Raw genomic sequence first — 18,475 nt, forward strand, 5'->3', positions numbered from 1 at the left:
CAGTCTGGACCCCCTCTCCTCTCCCAGAACCCACTCTCTTCGCCCTTTGCCAGGAGAGAAAACCGCTCTCATCCCAAAGGCTCCTTTCCTAGGGGACTCTGTAGGCCCACTCTGCCTGTGTGGAGGTACCCTTCCCTGAGCCCCTTCTCCCACCCCAGAAGCGGCCTGGGAAGGGGCAGATCAGGAAAACAATGAGCTCATCTGCGATGCAAAAGCCCCAGGCTCCTCAGACCTGCCGTGAGCAGGCTCAGCCCAGGGAAGACTCACCCAGCAGAGACTCCGGCCAGAGTGGACGCTGCCTTTGGTAACACCCTGAACGGAAGGAAGGGGCCCTTTTCCCAGGACACAGCTCAGAGGTGCCACCTGGAGCCCCTCCTGTCCTCTATCACACACTGCGCCTCTCAATCCTTCTGTCCTTCCCCAGGGAAAACGTGAAAGCTCAGCGAGGCCACCGCCCCCTCCAGGCAGCTGAGACCTCCGATCTCCAGCTCAGACCTGATTGAAGCAGGAGAATGGAACCCCCTAGAACCAGGGGCACTTCAGGGTGTCAGGACAGGGAAGTTGGGGCCCCTGGATGAGCTGGGAACTGGAGGGCAAAGCAGGTGGGACCCAGGAGGGAATTGGCCTGAGAGGAGCAGAGGGGAGAAGTGTGCCAGGAGTCGCACTCAAGTGCCCCCAGGACCCAGGCTGACGGAATAAGTGGTGGTGGTGGTGGTGGTGTGTGTGTGTGTGTGTGTGTGTGTCTCGGGGGCAGGGGGGAGGGTTGGAATGAGACAAAGGGGAGTGAAGAATGAAATCTACCAGGCGGAGTCTCCAGCTCTCCCTGCACCCAGGGTGACTGGATCCTGGGCAGGCGGGAAGCACAGCGGCCTGCTCGCAGCGGAGGGGGAGGCCTGGGCAAAGGCTCCGAGGCAGCGAAGACTTGGATTGTTTGGTGGAAGATTAGAAGCTGGGATCACAAGAGGTGAGATGGCTAGGAGTTGGGCAGGGCCCAGACCACAAAATGGGAGGTCAGAGGACTTGGACTCTGTCCCGAGAGCAATCAGCGGGGAGCTGGAAGGGGAGCTGAGCATATTGGCAGTTAGGTGCGACTCCTGCTGTTAGATCTATTTGAGGAACGGGAGTGGCTGAGGGACCCGGAGGCTGCAGCAGCCACTCCCAGGGCTTGACCTCCAAGGGCTTGACCTTGGGTGCGGCTGTGGGGGTGCGGAAGGAATGCAGGGGGAGGAAACAGCAGCTGCAAAGGCTCAGTGCGCTTAGAGCCTCTTGGATGGGCACAGCAGGAAGAGTTGGGGGTGGGGGGCGCGGATGGCAAAGAGGAATCTCACCCTCAGCTGGTATTGCCCTGTCTATCTGGCTGCACTTCCTCCTTGCCTGGCCAGCCTGATTTCAGGTCTGGGTTTGGATGATTTCCTCCGGCCGGCCCCACACCCAGCATAGACTGCGTCAGTAACACTGGCTGGTGAGCAAGAAGGGAGCACGCACTGACCGGGTGCCCTTGCTCAGCACATTGGGTCCCCATTGGGAAACCGAGGCTTTACGAAGTTAAGAGAGCTGTTCAGGGTCAGACATCAGTAAAGTGGTGGGGCAGGGTTTGAGCACCTACTATGTGCCAGGCAATATTCTAGACACAGAATATACAACAATGAGTAAACAGACAAAAATCTCTGTCCTCTGGAGTTTATATTCTAGTGTGGAGGAGGGTGGGAAGAATAGACAATGAAAAAAAATACCTGAAAATACTAAGTGTCAAATCTACTTATGGCCACCAGAGGGCACTGTAATTCTACCATCTTCCATTCTCTGCTTCCATCTTCTATTCTCCCTTTCCAGGTTCCAAAGATAATAACCAAGGAGGCTATGAATACTAAGTGTAGCATCTGCTCAAGAATGAAAGCTGAGCCCTAACCAGTTTGGCTCAGCGGATAGAGCGTTGGCCTGCAGACTGAAAGGTCCCAGGTTCGATCTGGTCAAGGGCATGTACCTTGGTTGTGGGAACATCCCCAGTTGGGGGTGTGCAGGAGGCAGTTGATCGATAGAGATGTTTCTAATTCTCTATCCCACTCCCTTCCTCTCTGTAAAAAATCAATAAAATATCTTTAAAAAAAAAAAGAATGAAAGCTGGGGGGGCGGGTGTGCGCGCAGTAGTTCCTTCTTTACCTGCTTTTCCAGGTTAATCCCCTTATCAGATCCCTATCCAATTGCCCAAGTTATCTCAGTGACTTTTCAAGGCCTTGTATTCCAGAGATCACCAAGACACATATTCACTCACCAACCCGTCGTCCTCTCTGCTTACCCACCTTGTCACCCCTCCTCCACCCACCCTCCTGGCCACCCTCTTACCCACCCACTCAACTTCTATCTTAATTCTCAGCTACCCAGCACCCCATCCACCCACCCTCCTTCCATGTATCCATCCCTTGCCACACCTCCACCCCCCACCAACTGGGGCATTCAGTCTCTAGAGGGTACGGGAAGGCAAGAGGTCAAACCAGACTGACCGTCAGTGAACTCAGCGGGCATGAGTTTTAGAATGCCAAGGCCAGTGAAAGCTGAAAGCATTAAAAAATGGCAAGACATTATCAGCCAACCAAACTGTATCTGAAAGCAATTAAACTGAATCTTTAAAAAATCCCCCTGTGGTATTATGTGGTGTAGACACATGTGTTAAGTCATCAATAGCCCTACAAGGGAACCTGGTAGGTAAAATTCCATAAATGTTTCACCACCTTCGTACTTGGTTCCAGTCACTTCCTAAGTAAGATCATTTTGGCAGTTACTCAGTAACAATTAAGACTTGCTTTCTGGGGCCCTAAGTAGCTCAGCGTGTAAGACCAAACTACAAAGTGCTGAAGAAAAGCTGACCGCCAGGTTGTGGGTAACGCCTCTAGCAGTCTCGTGGTGCTTAGGAGGTCTGCCCCAGATCTGTGGCTTTCTTCACTTCGGCTCTGGAGTGCTCTTAAGAGCACTAGATGGGGCACAACACACCCGGAACATGGTAGGGGCAGAGATCCTTTGCCCATCTCCAGTTCAGTGGGTCCCTGGGTAACCTTCCCTCTTTCTGAGCTCAGAGATTCAGAGGCCTTACCACCAGCAAAGGGCTGTCCACAGTCTCTGGCTTCCTGAGACTTGGCTGCCTTTTGACCAAAAGCAAGCATCTTTGTTGCTTTATTTGTTTGCTTTGTATGTCGAACACAAATTCAAGCCTAAACTCTACCTTGAGATTTTTAAAAAACTTTATTGTTGAAAGTATTACAAATATCCCCCGTCTCACTCCCGGCCCTTCCCCGGGTCTTCCCCGGAGATTGAAATATCTCATTACATTCAAACACATTAGATTTTCTAGTGGCTTCATTTCTTAGAGACACCTCTCTGCAGCCTTCCGACCTGCCTGCACCTGGAGTGGCTGTTCCGCAGGCCTGCTGCAGAGGGGTCTCCTGAGGCTCCCTTCACCGCCCACTGGGACTTCCTTCACATCTTTTTTTTTTTTTTTAATATATTTTTATTGATTTCAGAGAGGAAGGGAGAGAGAGATAGAAACATCAATGATGAGAGCAAATCATTGATGGGCTGCCTCCTGCACGTTCCCCACTGGGGATTGAGCCTGCAACCCAGAGATGTGCCCTTGACTGGAATTGAACCCGGACCCTTCAGTCTGCAGGCTGACACTCAATCCACTGAGCCACACCAGCTAGGGCCTTCACCTCTTTCTTGAGTCAATCCCTAGTTTCCTGGATGCGTGTCTTCTCTGTCTTGCTTTAGCCCTTGCTTTGGTTGGTATATTCTCTAGAACTTGATAAGTAAAGTACATCTTTGAGAGTTTGCTAGTGGAAAAATGTCTATTTTACTTTCACACTTTATAGTTGGATAGAGAATCAAGATGGAAAGTCATTTGTCCTCAGTGTTTTGAATGCACAGCTGCCCCCTCCGGCTGCCGTTGTCAGCACTGGGAACCCAGGTCCATGCTGGTTTACGACGGTCAGAAAACCTTTCGTCTGTGGAAGCAGGCGGCCTCTTCCCTGGCCCCGTGTTCTAAAAGTCTTGGTCTGGACCCGTTTCATCCACTGTGTTGGGCCCATCAATCTGAAAGGCCAACCCCTAAGTGTTTTTTCTCTTTTACCGTAGAATGTGTGTGAAAAGAACTGAACTATCACCTCGGTCAAGAAATAAAAGATTGCCAGCTTCCCAGAGCCCAGCCCCCAGCCCAGGCTGGTCTCTGCTCCGGAGGTCATGACCATTTTGATGGCTGTGGTCACCATCATCTTGACTTTCTCTGTAGTTTTTCTCCCATGTGTAACCCTCTAGGCCACCCAGTTGAGTTCTGCCAGCGTAGGACTTCATAAAAATGGACTGCATCCCAGTGACCACCTTCGCCATTTCTAAGTGTGCCGTTCAGTAGTGTTAAGTGTAACCCATCTCCAGAACTCCTCCATCTTCCCAAACGGAAACTCTATGCCCCGCCCCCAGCCCCTGGCAGCCACCACGCTCTGTCTCTATGAATTTGACTTTTCTAGATTCCTCATGTGAGTGGAATCATACAGTCTTTGTCTTTTTGACACTAACTTATTTCACTTAGCACAATGTCTTCAAGTTCTATCCATATTGTAGCATGTGATAGGATTTTCTTTCTCTTTAAGGCTGAATAACATTCTATTGTGTCTATGTATACACCACATTTTGCTTATCCACTCATCTGTGATGGCCACTTGTATTGCTTCCACCTCTTGGTCAGTGTGAATAGTGCTTCTATGCACATGGGTGTGCTTTGAGACCCTGCTCTCAATTCTTTTGGGTATATACCCAGGGGTGGGGTTGCTAAATCATATGGTATTTTTTTTTTAATATTTTCAGTAACCTCCATACTACTTTTCCATAGTGGTTGTGCCATTCTACATTCCCACCAACAGGGCACAGGTTCCAATTTCTCTGCATCTCACCGACACTTGTTTTCTTCTTTCATTTGTTAGCGGCCATCTTAATGGGTGTGAGGTAGTATCCTGTGGTTTTGATTTGCATTTCTCTGATGATCAGTGATGGTGAGCTATCTCTGGATACTTGTTTTTTTCTGGCTACTTTTAGAAGTTTTGTCTTATCATTGGCTTTGAGCACATTGATTATGATGTGCCTTGGTGTAGTTTCTTGTGTGTGAGATTTGTTGAGTTTCTTGGATTTACAATTTTAATCAAATTTGGAAATTGTTCCTCCATTGGTTCTTAAAATACTTTTCCTGTGCCCCATGTCTCTCCTTCAACTACAATTACTCACATATTCGGCTGCATGAGTTGTTCCACAACTCACTAATGTGCTTTTAATTTTTTTTAAATTCACTTTTCTCTGTTATATTTTAGGTAGTTTCTTTTTTTCTTTTTCTTTTTCTCTTATTCATGTTTAGGTAGTTTCTATTGCTATGTCACAACATTAATTTTTTTCTACAATGTCTAATCTGTTATTACTAGTGTATTTTCCACCTCTGGTATCGTAATTTTCATTTCTAGAAGTCTGACATATCTTTTGTATATCTCCATGTCTCTACCTAACTTTTTAAACATATGGGAGACAGAATGGCTATTTTAATGTTCTCATTCTAACATTTGTGTCAGTTCTGGGTTGGTTTCAGTTGATGAATTATTATCCTCAGTATGGGTTATGGTTGCTACCTCCTTGCATGTGCTGTAATCTTGGATTGCTTGCCTGACGTTGTGGATTTTACCTTGTGGAATGCCAGGTGCTTTTGTAATCTGTATGATTCGTTAGGCAGGTTCTGAGTCGTGTTCAGTCTCTGGGTTAATTAATTATTCGCCAGTACTAAGCCAAGGCCTCCCTGAGGACGCTGCCCAGTGTCCTTGACATGTCCAGTCTGGCTGGTGGGAAGGCCCTGGCCTCGTGTGAACCCTGGGCATGCTGCTCCCGCTGGTTCTCCAGGTGGCTCGTCCCTGGCCTTGGGTGGTCTCCTCACACGCCAGTGCTGACCCATTCTCTGCTGAATACTCAAGGGGACCTCTCTACAGATCTTGGGGTTCTCTCCAGGCAGCTCACTCTTCTCTGCGTTCTGCTCTGCCGCCTCTAGCTGCTGTGGTCCCCCTGGACTCAGCTCCAGGAGTCCTCTGGGTCCCGCTTCAGTCCCCGGCTCTGCCTGCAGTTTGGGAACTCTCAAAGCAGGAAGCTGGCCCTCCGAAAAGGACCAGCCGTGATCGCTTTCCGTTCTCTCGGGCTTTCCTTGCTTTCCTTGCGTGGCGTCCAGTGTTTTGAAAACTGTTACTTCCTGTATTTTGTTGGTTTGGTGGTGGCGGTGGTGGTGGTGGTTGGTGGTGGTTTCAAGCGGACGGTAAGCTTGGTGTGAAGCGGGAGTCTCCACGGTGGTGTTGCTAAGGCTCGCCCGGCCTTCTGGTGCGCAGCCAGTAGGGGCCACTGCGCAGACCTCTCTGCTCTGCTTGCAATGTTTTCTTCTATCAAACACAGTCTGGTTATTCCTCCCCGGTGTTTTCCCTGGGACTCCCATTAGATGAACATTGAATGGAATGATCCTTCATCTCTTTTCTTTCATATTCCCCAGGTCTTCGTCATTTTGCTCTACATCCTGAAAAACGTTTAAACCCTTTCCTCCCCTGCTTTCCTTTAACTTTCTAATTTGGGAATCGTATTTGTAATTTCCAGAACGTTTTCTTTCCCTCCAGCTGCAGTGTGTTCCTAGAAGCCTCTGCTTGTGTGTGGGTGCACGATCTGACTTCTCGTTCCTCCAGGGCCAGCTGGCTGTCTCTTCATCTTATTCCTTTTTGGTGTCACTGGTTCCCCGGCCGGCCTCTCCCTGGAACAGGCTCACGCTCTGTGGGCAGGTGTGTTAAGTCATTAAAACATGTCACTTAGAGCAGAGGTTCCTGTCCCCCGCCCACCCCCCCAGGCGACATTGGTGATGTCTGGAGACGTTTGTGGTTGTCACAACTAGGGGATGCTACTGGCCCCTCGTGGATAGAGGCCAGAGGTGAAGCTCACTGTCCTACAGTGCACAGGGAAGTCTCCCACAGGGAAGAGTTATTGTTGGCCCAAACAGCAATAGCATGAAGGTGGGGAAAGCCCTGACTTAAGGCCTTCTGGGAGCAGGCTGCCCCGCCTCGAACCACCAAAGGCCAAGACAATGAGCACTTGTTCAAGGCTGTGTAGAAGGGACCTCCAGCCTATGGTCCACGAGCCACATGTGGTCCATAGACTTGCTTCATTTGGCTTTTATGGGTCAATACATTATCAATATTTACAAATATTTTGGTTGATTTTACCCCAAGCTCCAGATTTTTAGCTTCTGGCGCAAAGTCAGAAGGATGGGCATGATTGGTGGCACCGAGTGGCAGCTGTACCCAGAGACAGACATGCGGTCTCTTCTCACCTCCGTCCCCTGGTTCACATCACTCACCTGCGGCTCTGGCTTGGCCTCTTCATACATGTGAATTCATGACCCCTGCACTTTTTGGGGGGGAGGGGAATGCCGATTTTGCCCTGGGGACAAACACTGACTCCCCAGGGATGGCCATGCACTGGTTAGAGACCACCTTTTGTTACTCATCTTGTTTTCTCTCCCACGGGTACTCTTACTTTAGAATAACAGGAGAATATCGATGGGAGGACCGCATGAGGGTAACAGAAGCCATGGTGTCATGAGGCTGCCAGGAAGAGTGTCGAAGGAGAGCAAAGCCGCCAGGGCTGACCCCTGAGGAAGGCAGCCAGCAGAGGCGGAAAGGGTGGCCAGAGAGGGAAGTCGGGTGTGTGCGGAGTCACAGCGGCAAGGGGAGAGCATGTGTCAGTGGAATCTGATGCCTAATGCTGCTGACAGGAGGCTGAACGGAGGCCCTGATTAAAGCATGCAGGCTCTGCGTTTGTGAAAGCGGTTTCTGTAGAACGCGGAGAGTGCCCAGAGCTGCGGCGGGCTGCACAGTGAGGGGAGAAGGGAAGCGTGGACTGCTGGGACAGACAGCTCTTTCCACAAGTTTGTCTGTGAAGGAGGTGAGAGGTCGTGTTAATGTGGTGAAGGATGGAGAATTAGTTGTTTGGTTGTTGTTTTTTTGTTCGTTAATCCTCACCCGAGGTTATTTTTTCCATTGATTTTTAGAGAGAGTGGAAAGGACGGAGGGAGGGGAGGGGAAGGAGAGGGTTAGAGAGAGAGAGAGAAAGAGAGGAGAGAGAGAGAGAGAGAGAGAGAGAGAGAGAGAGAGAGAGAGAGAGAGAGAGAGAGAGATGTGAGAGAGACACATCGATTGGTTGCCTCCCAAACACGCTGGGAATCGAACCTGCAACCCAGGTACATGCCTTTGACCAGGAATCGAACCCGTGACCTTTCAGTCTGAGGGTGAACACCCTAACCACTGAGAAAAACAGGCCAGGACTATTTTGTTTTCTTTAATCCTCATCCGAGGATATGTTTCCATTGGTTTCAGAGAGAGCGGGAGGGAGAGAGAGAGAGAGGGACAGAGAGAGAGAGGGGCATTGATGTGAGAAACACATCACTTGGTTGCCTCCCGCATGCGCCCTGACCCAGTATCAAACCCGCATCCCAGGTATGTGCACTAACTGGGAATCAAACCTGCAGCCTTTTGGGGTATGGAGGATGCTCCAACCAAGGGAAGTTAGCTTGCTGTTTTAAGTGGGGGAGATTCGGACTTGTTTATAGAGGAAATAGTCTGGTTTTGTTGTGATATTGTGAATGTTATAACCGGACAAGCACATTCCCACCAGGAAACAGCTAGAAATGCTGCATAAAATCAAACAAACATCCTTTAAATGTGCAGCTGGGTTTTAAGGAAGGAAGGGGAACCCCCAGGGGCCGCACACAAGGAGGAAGTGAAAAGCCAGAGCTGTGTGATGAAGGGGTTGGGCCTTACATTCACCTCGAGACTGGAGACTGGAGACAGGCCTTGCCTGGGGCATTGAGAAGAGCAGGTTAGAAAAACATCTTCCCACCAGCCCAGGGAGCAAACAGAACCTTGTCTGCCTCTCCCTGAGACCTGGGGGCAGTAGGAAGTCTCCCCTGAGATTTCATAACCAAAGGTTCCCCTCACTTGAATTTGGGGCTCATGTTTACACCATCGTCTCAGAAGCTCAAATAAAATTAATGAAGAATGTGGTCCAGCGTTGGTAATAGCCCTGAAGCATCCTGGGCAGGAGCAAACACAGAATCTCTATAGACACCCCTTCAAACTGATCGCATGGATTCCCACTAACAAGGCCCTGCTGAAGCCGAGTTCACAGCCCCAACTAGAAAGCCCAAGAGGAAACCACCTGTCATGAGTGAGAGGAGCCCTGAGAACCCCGGGCAACAGGACCTTACAGCAAGGATGCTTCAAATGCCTAAAGACACAAGGGAAGGACTGAACATGGGAAAGTCATACGGGGGTGTTAAAAAGGAGAGGGGGAGGTCTAAAATACAGAGAAAGGAGCAAGGTTTATAAAACTGGTGCATGTCTTAGTCCACCCACTCACTCATTCTCTTTTCCTGGGCTCCTGTTATGTTCTAGACCAGGTTCTGGGTCGGGGAATATAAAGGCAACTTTGGGGATAGCTCTGCCTCAGGAGGATCACGTTCCCCCATGCGTCACCCATCTTTCATTCTATACCATCCTGAGATGCTGTAGCTAGAAAAGTCCCAACAGAGCATCTTGCTCAACTTTCAACTCTCTCGTTGTACAGAGGAAGAACGTGAGGCCCAGCCCTAACTGGTTTGGCTCAGTGGATAGAGCATCGGCCTGCAGACTCAAAGGTCCTAGGTTCGATTCTGGTTGCGGGCACATACCCAGTAGGGGGTGTGCAGGAGGCAGCTGATCGATGTTTCTCTCTCATCGATGTTTCTAACTATCCCTCTCCCTTCCTCTCTAAAAAAATCAATAAAATATATATTTAAAAAGAAGAAGAAGAAGAAGAAGAACATGAGGCCCAGTAACATAAAATTCACTTCCCAAGTCTCCAAGTAAGTGGGTGACAGAGCCAGCTTGAGAGCTGGGGCCTTGTCTCCGGGGCCCCTTCCACACTGTGGAAGCTCTGAACGCTGCATCTCTGCTCTGTTTCACTGGTGGACTGATCGCTCCTTGGGGGCAGAGTCCCCACAGCCAGTCCTGTCAGCTGATCCTGACGAGGTGACATAATTACCCAGCCTGAGAGATAGAGACGGAACAGGAACCCTGCCTTGTATCCGTTATGTGCCCTTTCTTATCCCACCCCCTCCACCCCCACCGCTGCCACTGGAGAGACTGGGAGGTCCTTGAGTGCAGGTGCCAGGTCTGACTCTTCCACCCCTGGGCCTGGCTCAGGGGAAGTGCCAGGACCCCGCGCTGGATGAGTGTCCCTGGGGAGAGGTCCCTCCACCTAAGGGCTTCTCACTCCTCTACTGCTCCTTCAACTTCTGGCATCCAAGGATGAGAGGGCAGGTCCAGGCCCAAGAGCCCCCTGGCCCTTGGAGAGTGTTGGCCCCTGCCCAGCAGCAGTTCCCTGGTGTGGATGAACTCTCGAGGTCCCTGGCTGGCATTAAGTAGCACAGGGCCTCTGTCCCTGCTTCCTGTGCAGGATCCTCTGTCTGAGTACTTCTGAGGGAGGTCTCATGGTGGCAGCTGAACCGCCTAACACTGCTGACATCATCCCTTCTTTTTTTAAAAACAAAAATAAAAACGAAGAAAGGTCAGCTCTTGGGTCACTGCCTCCAGCAGGGAACAATGTCTACTTAGAACTTAATGTCTTTGTTTACAATGTATTTATTTGACCTTCTATTTATGGCAAGTGATACTGGTTTTCCATTTACAGAGATGATATAAGAAATATTCCTTTTAAAATAAATTTATTAAGCAAACAGTAAACCAATTCAAAGAAAATATAAAGTAAATAATAGTACAGTTGGTAAAGTGATATGGCAAGAATCCTAACAGTCATGACTGCAGTTTGGAGTGAAAACTCCTTGGCCTCTCCCGGCCCCTGGCTCTGCTCCCAAAGAGGTCAGCTGATATGGATGGCTATAGGGCCAAGGACGTTTGGGGGCTCCATTTCTCTGGGTGGAGCTGGAGCGTTATAAGTAAGCCTGCCTGGTGGGGGCCTGTCTCTCTGGAACACTCCAGCAAGCTTGGTGGGGAGTGGGGGTGGGAGGGGGGGCGGGGAGACGGCCAGAGGCTGCATTTTGGGAGCTGCCCTGCCCTGGGACGGTTTTCCATGTTGGTTCAACCTCAGATGTCCTTGGCCCAGGCCTCCCTTACAATGGAGGGGTAAGACTCGCAGGCTGGGGTGCCAGCCTTCAGAGACGGGCAGAGGAGCCCGCTGGTTTACTCTGACTCTAGGTCCCAGCTGAAGGCAAGAGAGGGCCTCTCCAGCTTGGCTCCCCTTGTTTACCGCTCTGAGCTGGGGTCAAAGTCTCGGTTCATGTTTCATAAGATGCTCCTTTGCCTGGTCTTGCCCTCTCTTTGTGTGCTTTCCTGGAGGGACGGTTTGTGGCTCTGGAAGCTGGATTCCTGACATCTCCTGCTAGCACAGCTGACAGTCTATTCTTCAGCGTCCACCGGACCCTGCCCTCTGACGCTGGCTTTTAGACACAAAGTGGGACGGTGAAGCCACTGTGGCGATGCTCTTTCATGCCTGTCTTGTACCTTGAATTCTTAATCAGGAAGGTGATCTTGGCGGCTTCTGGCCCAGAGTCCACCCCACCTCCACTCTGCACTGAGCGCCCCCTCCAGGCAGCTAAGCAGAAGCACCCTGAGCTTCCCCTGCAGCACAGGCTCTGTCCACACCCAGCCTGCTCAGATGCAGACCCAGCTGAACTGAAATCCAGATGTAAAAAGCCTGGCCTTCTTCCCTGGCCTCAGATGTCAGCTGGGTTCCCTGGCTGGAGCCTCTGAGGTTGGGCCTTGCTCAGAGGTCTCTGGGAGGCCAGTCCTCCAGGCTCTGGGGATTCAGAAACCCACGCTGGTGCGGCTTTCACGCCTCCAGAAAGCTGAGATCTGTTCCAGAGTGACCCGAGGCTGGAGGCCCCACTCAGGATCAGGGCTACCTGGCCGCTGTCTTCGGGCCTGGGGGCTTCCCAAATTCATGCTGGGCTCTGGCCTCTGTTCAGGCTCAGCCCAGCTCACCAGGCCTGGGGCATGGGGCCTCCCTTCCCAGGCTTGGGGCCCCCAGAAGGTACTTTGGGCTGGGGCCTTGGGTGGGATCTGGGGAACAAAAAAGTTGGGAGGGGAGTGTGGAATTGAAGGAGCAGGTGGGGCTGTTGCTCGGGCCTCCAAGGTGCCCCCGGGGATAGGAGGATCTGGGGCTTGGTCCATCAGCAGGGGTACCTCGGAGCCGTACCAGTCCTCGGAGCGCTCCCGGGGGGTGCCTGTGGGCTCAATCCACAGCTCTCCTCCGGGGCGCCAGACCAGGGTGGGTGGGTGGTGGCTGGGGTCTGGTCGCAGAGAGCGGCGGAACAGGCGCTCGGCCAGCACAGCCGTGGTGAGGAGGAAGAGGGCGGCCAGCGCGGCCAGGGCCAGCATGATGGGGATGCAAGGCCCACAGGGCAGTGGGGGCCACGAGGCCGACTCCGATGCAGGGGGCCCTTCCATGTGCCCAGAGGGCTGCTCTGGAGTTGAAGGCATCTGGAGAGACAGGGTCAGGAGAAGAAGCACAATCCAGAGGCGGAGAGAGGCAGCAAGTGCCAGCCAAAACGGGAGAGACAGGGGCAGGGGCTGGGAATCTGGCCCGAGAAACAGGCCCAGACAGGGAAAGGAGCAGAGGGACCCCAGAAAGGGCTAGAGGAGGCAAAATGGGGGGAAGAACACTGGGGCCCACAGCTGGGCCCTCCTGCTCAGAACCCCCATTTCCCCTTCCAGATCCCAGGTGCCTCAGACAACGCTCTAAGGGCCCCAAGGGTGTCTTCCCTCCATCTCCTCAGCCCCTCAGGTCTTGCTGGGCCTACAGAGAGGAAGTGGTGGGTGCTGGTCCCAGGGGCTCCCACCTACAGGGGCCTCCTGTGCTCCTCACCTCAGTCTTCTGTCCTTGGGCTCCCCTCTCCCTTCAGAGCAGCTCTTCCCTTGCCTGTGGGAGGGCACAGAGTAGGGCCTCGGATGCGGATGCGGGCGGAAGGGAGGGCACCACCTGTTGCTGGGCAACTGTGCCCCAACTCCCCTGTCCTGAGGCGCATTTCCAAGGCAACCTGGGAGGATGTGGTCACTGCGGTTGGTGGGGAGGCGGTTCCTGGCAAGAGGGGTGGGGCCAGAATGGGCAGTGGCTCTGTTGAACTCAGTGTCACCCCATAGGCTCCAGAATATTCACCCAGAGGCCACTTTTCCACCCCCTCCACCCCAGCACCACGCGCCTCGCTCTGCTTGCTCTCTGGAGGCTGCCCTGGCCCTGTCCTGCCCACGGAGCTCCTGCCCTCCAGCCCCCACGCCCTCCTGCTGGAGCGAGCCTTCTCCATTCTTTTCATGAACATGCCTTTTATATCTCCATGTTCTCAGACCATTTGCCCCAGTTTTGGTTAGAAAATATCTGTGAGGTGAGGCCTGGTAGCAACAATGTCAAGCCTCTGGGAAAAGTCCAGGGTCAAAAACAGGCTTGGGCCCTAACCGGTTTGGCTCAGTGGATAGAGCGTCGGCCTGCGGACTGGAGGGTCCCGGGTTCGATTCCGGTCAAGGGCATGTACCTTGGTTGCGGGTACATCCCCAGTAGGAGGTGTGCAGGAGGCAGCTGATCGATGTTTCTCTCTCATCGATGTTTCTAACTCTCTATCCCTCTCCCTTCCTCTCTGTAAAAATCAATAAAATAAAAATAAAATAAAAAAAAAAAAAAAAAAAAAAACAGGCTTGGGCATGTCTCCAAGACCCCGGACATTGGCCATCCTGGCTCCTTCCTCCCGTGGCTGAGAGTTGGAGGAGACTGGGTGGGGACGGATGGTGTCATTAGCTCCTGGTGTCCTTTCAGGTTGTGTAGTTTGACTCACTTACTGACAGATGACGAGTAAGCCCCAAATAAGGGAGGTGTTGTGCCCAAAGTCACACAGCCCACGTACATAGGAGGGATGGGGGAAGTATAGATATAAATTCCTCGTCTAGCAAGCTCCGGGAACATAACACAACTCTTACCAGGTATTAATATTTTGTCTTGCAAAATGACAGCCATTTAGTGTGAAAAGCTACAAAAATATGTTGAAATGCTAGTGTCTTACAAAAGGTGGTAACAGGGGCAGCCTGACTCAGCTCGCTCTGCCCTGGTGGTTTGGAGGAAAGGGACAGAGGAGCTCAAACAGGGGGAGAGAGTCAGTGGAAATGAACAGCTCGTGGTTCTGGGCCTTATGAGGTATGCAGGAACCTGATGAGACTGGAATTTGATGAGATTATAAGCCTTAAAGTCTGAGCTTTAAAATCCTATCTAATAAAAGAGTAATATGCAAATTGACCATCACTCCAACACACAAGACGGCTGCCCCCATGTGGTCAAAGATCCTGCCCCCATGTGGACACAAGATGGCCACCACAAGATGGCCAGCAGGGGAGGGCAGTTGGGAGGGACCAGGCCTGAAAGGGAAGGCAGTTGTGGGCGATCAGGCCTGCAGGGGAGGGCAGTTGGGAGGGACCAGGCCTGAAAGGGAAGGCAGTTGTGGGCGATCAGGCCTGCAGGGGAGGGCAGTTAGGGACAAACAGGCTGGCAGGGGAGCAGTTAGGCATCAATCAGGCTGGCAGGGGAGTGGTTAGGGGGTGATCAGGTTGGCAGGCAGAAGCGGTTAGGGGCAATCAGGAAGGCAGGCAGGAGAGCAGTTGGGAGCCAGCAGTCCTGGATTGTGAGAGGGTTGTGCGACTGCCCGTTTAGGCCCGATCCTACTGGGATCAGGCCTAAATGGGCAGTCGGGCATCCCTCGAAGGGTCCCAGATTGGAGAGGGTGCAGGCTGGGCTGAGGGACACCCCCCTTCCCCGTGCACGAATTTCATGCACCGGGCCTCTAGAGTGTGTGTGTGTGTGTGTGTGTGTGTGTGTGTGTGTGTGTGTATATATATATATATATATTATTGATTTCAGAGAGGAAGGGAGAGGGAGAGAGAGGTGACCTCCTAGTTCGTAGGTCAACACTCAACCACTGAGCCACACTGGCAGGGTGGTGTTTTATTCTTAACAGTCTTTTATCACTTTTTAAAAATATATTTTTATTGATTTCAGAGATGAAGGGAGATATGGAGAGAGAGATAGAAACATCAATGATGACAGAGAATCATTGACCAGCTGCCTCCTGTACACCCCACAATGGGGATTGAGCCTGCAACCTGGGCATGTGCCCTTGACTGGAATCGAACCTGGGACCCTTCAGTCTGCAGGCCGACACTCTATCCACTGAGCCAAACCAGCTAGGGCTCTTCTATCACTTTTTATTTATTTTTTATTTTTTTTAAAATATATTTTATTGATATTTCACAGAGAGGAAGGGAGAGGGATAGAGAGCCAGAAACATCGATGAGAGAGAAACAGCGATCAGCTGCCTCCTGCACACCTCCCACTGAGGATGTGCCCGCAACCAAGGTACATGCCCTTGACCGGAATCAAACCTGGGACCTTTCAGTCCGCAGGCCAACGCTCTATCCACTGAGCCAAACCGGTTTCGGCCCTTTTATCACTTTTTTAAAAAGCTTAAAAAATTTTAATTGCTTCTTCAAAAATTTAAATAGAATTACCACATGATCCCGAAATTATGCTCTATGTATTTTATGCATATACAAAAAAACAACAACTGAAAGCAGACTCAGATATTTGCACACCAATGTTTACAGCAGTGCTGTTCACAATAAGCCAAAAAGTAGAAACAAATGTTCATCAGCGGATGAATGGATAGACAAAATGCCACACACACACATACACACTGGAATATTATTCACCCCAAAAAGAAAGAAAATCCTGACACATTCTAAATATGCATGTATTTTTGAATCCTCACCTGAGCACATTTTTTATTTTTAGCAAGAGAGGAAGAGATCAACCCACAAACTATGTATGTGCCCTTAGTGGGAATGGAACCTGCCCCCTTCTGGTGCACAGACCATGCTTCAACCAGCCGAGCCACCTGGCGAGGGCACAGTCCACAACATGGATGACCCTCTAGGAGTGGGGTGGCCACATCTGGCCCGCGGGCTGCATAAGGCCCCTGAAATCATTTGGTCCGGCCCTGCCAAGGCATCTGCACGCAAGACTCGAAATTCAATAAATCTAGGAGCTTTTTCATAGCAACAAAATTTATAGTAAGTGCATTATAATAAGCGAATGATGTTATAAATTTCCAAATGGCCCTTGGCAGGAAAAAGGTTCCCCACCCCTGCTCTAGGACATTATGCTAAGTGAAATAAGCCAGTCACAAAGGAAAAATACTGAATGATTCTACTCACAGGTTCCTAGAGCCTGCAACAAAACATGTCAAACGCATAGAGACAGAAAGTAGAATGGTGGGTGCCAGGGGCGGGGGGGTGGGGTGGGGGGAGTGGGAGGAGAGTTACTTTACTTAATGGGGATAGAGTTTCAGTTTGAGAAGATTAAAAAGTTCTGGAAATGATGGTGGTGATGGTTGCACAACAATGTAAATATGCTTAATGCCACTGAACTGTATTTATAAATCATTAAAATGGTATGTTTTATGTTATGTATATTTTACCACAGTAAGAAATTTAATAATATAGAAAATGGAAATATAGGGAAGAACATTATTCCCCATAATCTCCGCACTCCCAAATAAACCTGCATCCTTTTTCATTGGCTCTGTAGGGTGAGGACCGACCCAGGTGTCCTCACTTCCAGGTTTCTCCCACTGCCCCTCCCCCACCCCGAATTTCTGAGAAAGGGAATCAGGAAGTTACTCAAGGAGTGTATGCAATAGAGAAGTCTCTGGGTCAGCAGGTCTTTGAGGGGTGCTCTGGGTTGTGGGGTGGGTGTTGCAGGGCCAGGTGTTCAGGGGTGGGCTTGACTGTGCTTGGAGCCAGTGAGGAAAACTTGATTTCCGCAGACGAGGCAGCTGGCTGTGTGCTGCTGCCTGTAGAGTTCAGTCCTGGGTGCTCTTCGCTCCTAAGTCTATGTGGTGGTGTTATGCTAAGTGCTGAGGGCCCAGAAAACCTCAGCGTGTTGTTATTGGTTTCCAGAGAAATAACCCCGAGGACTGGCTGTGAAAGACACAGGTTTATTAGGACTTACATGTGCACAGATGGCGGCTGACAGGTGAAGTTTACCAAACCGACCGGCTGCCACCAGTGAAGTTGAACTGCTAAGTCCCATCTGGCCTTTGGCCTTTGGCCTTTGGTCAGGCCGCACAGGGGGTGGCTGAGGGCCGGCGCTATTGTTTCGCCACCACCCAGACTTTCCAACACAGGTTTTATAGAGTACAGAAAACAGAGAAACAAGGCATGCAGGGGGAGGGGGCGGGCGCTGCGTGAGATCAAACGCTGTTTCTTGCCTGAGGAGCTGGCCAGGCTCCTAAGGTCTCACAGCCGCTTAATGCTGGCCTTCATCCTCCTCCCCGTGAGGTGGGAAGAGGGGGAGCTGGAGCACAGGAGGGGCCCATGTTCTCATTAACCATACAGGTGGTTTTAAAACATGTCTGCCACCCTGACCGGTTTGGCTCAGTGGATAGAGCGTCGGCCTGAGGACTGAAGGGTCCCGGGTTCGATTCCGGTCAAGGGCATGTACCTTGGTTGCGGGCACATCCCCAGTGGGGGTTGTGCAAGAGGCAGCTGATCGATGTTTCTCTCTCATCGATGTTTCTAACTCTCTATCCCTCTCCCTTCCTCTCTGTAAAAAATCAATAAAATATATTTAAAAAAACAACAACAAACATGTCTGCCAATCTCTCAGTGCTGCTGTCCTGAGACTGGGTCTAGCCTCCACCTCCTCCACCTCTTGGATAGAGGCTGGTCTTAGCGACTCACTGCAGTGGAGCACAGCAGAAGTGACTGCATGGCTCCCAAGGCTGGTTTTAAAAAGAGGATAGCGCTCCCGCCTGGCCGGGCACTCTGCTCCCGCCACTCAATGCACACCTTGGCATCCAATCGCATGTGTGAGAAAGCCCAAGACCCTGTAGGTGCCCTGGTTAAAGCCCCAGCTAGGGTCCAGCTGACAGCCACTACCCAACCCTTTAATGAGCAGCTCTTCCCGTGCCCCAGCCCCAGCCCCAGGCCCAGCCTTCCAGCCATGTCAGCTGATGCCAAGGAGAGCAGAGGTGAGCTACCCCTCTGAGTCCTGCCCAAACATGGATTTATGACAAAAATAAATATTGCTGTTTTAGGTCAAGTTTTGGAGTGGTTTGTAACACAGAAATAGATAACTTGGAACATTCTATGCCAGTGGTTCTTTATGCCTATCACCATCGCCCCTTTCTATTCCACCGTTTTAGGGTCTGAATTGGGGGCGGGGTGCAGAGGAATACAGTAGCAATAAGAGCGTTAAGTTGGTTAAGAAATACCTCAGGTGATTCAGATATGCCCTCCCCCTAGCTGAGATCCACCAGCCCTGCTCTGTCCAATAT

General features: G+C 51.1%; 1 protein-coding gene across 1 annotated transcript; it reads right to left on the bottom strand.

The window, feature by feature from the left end:
• Positions 1 to 10,724: 10,724 nt before the first annotated feature.
• LOC308255395 (transmembrane protein C16orf54) lies at positions 10,725 to 13,045 on the bottom strand. The gene is made up of 2 exons (XM_080682768.1): positions 12,970 to 13,045; positions 10,725 to 12,584 (listed from the first exon to the last, which is right to left on the bottom strand). Exon 2 carries the CDS (start codon positions 12,582 to 12,584, stop codon positions 11,910 to 11,912), a length of 675 nt encoding a protein of 224 aa, XP_080538894.1. The 5' UTR covers positions 12,970 to 13,045; the 3' UTR covers positions 10,725 to 11,909.
• Between the last annotated feature and the right edge of the window lie 5,430 nt (positions 13,046 to 18,475).

Source organism: Plecotus auritus (assembly GCF_963455305.1).
Source record: "Plecotus auritus genome assembly, chromosome: 7".
Lineage (NCBI taxonomy): Eukaryota > Metazoa > Chordata > Mammalia > Chiroptera > Vespertilionidae > Plecotus > Plecotus auritus.

Excerpts from the sequence above, each read along its gene's own strand:
- LOC308255395 (XM_080682768.1), bottom strand. The coding sequence starts at position 12,584 with ATGCCTTCAACTCCAGAGCAGCCCTCTGGGCACATGGAAGGGCCCCCT.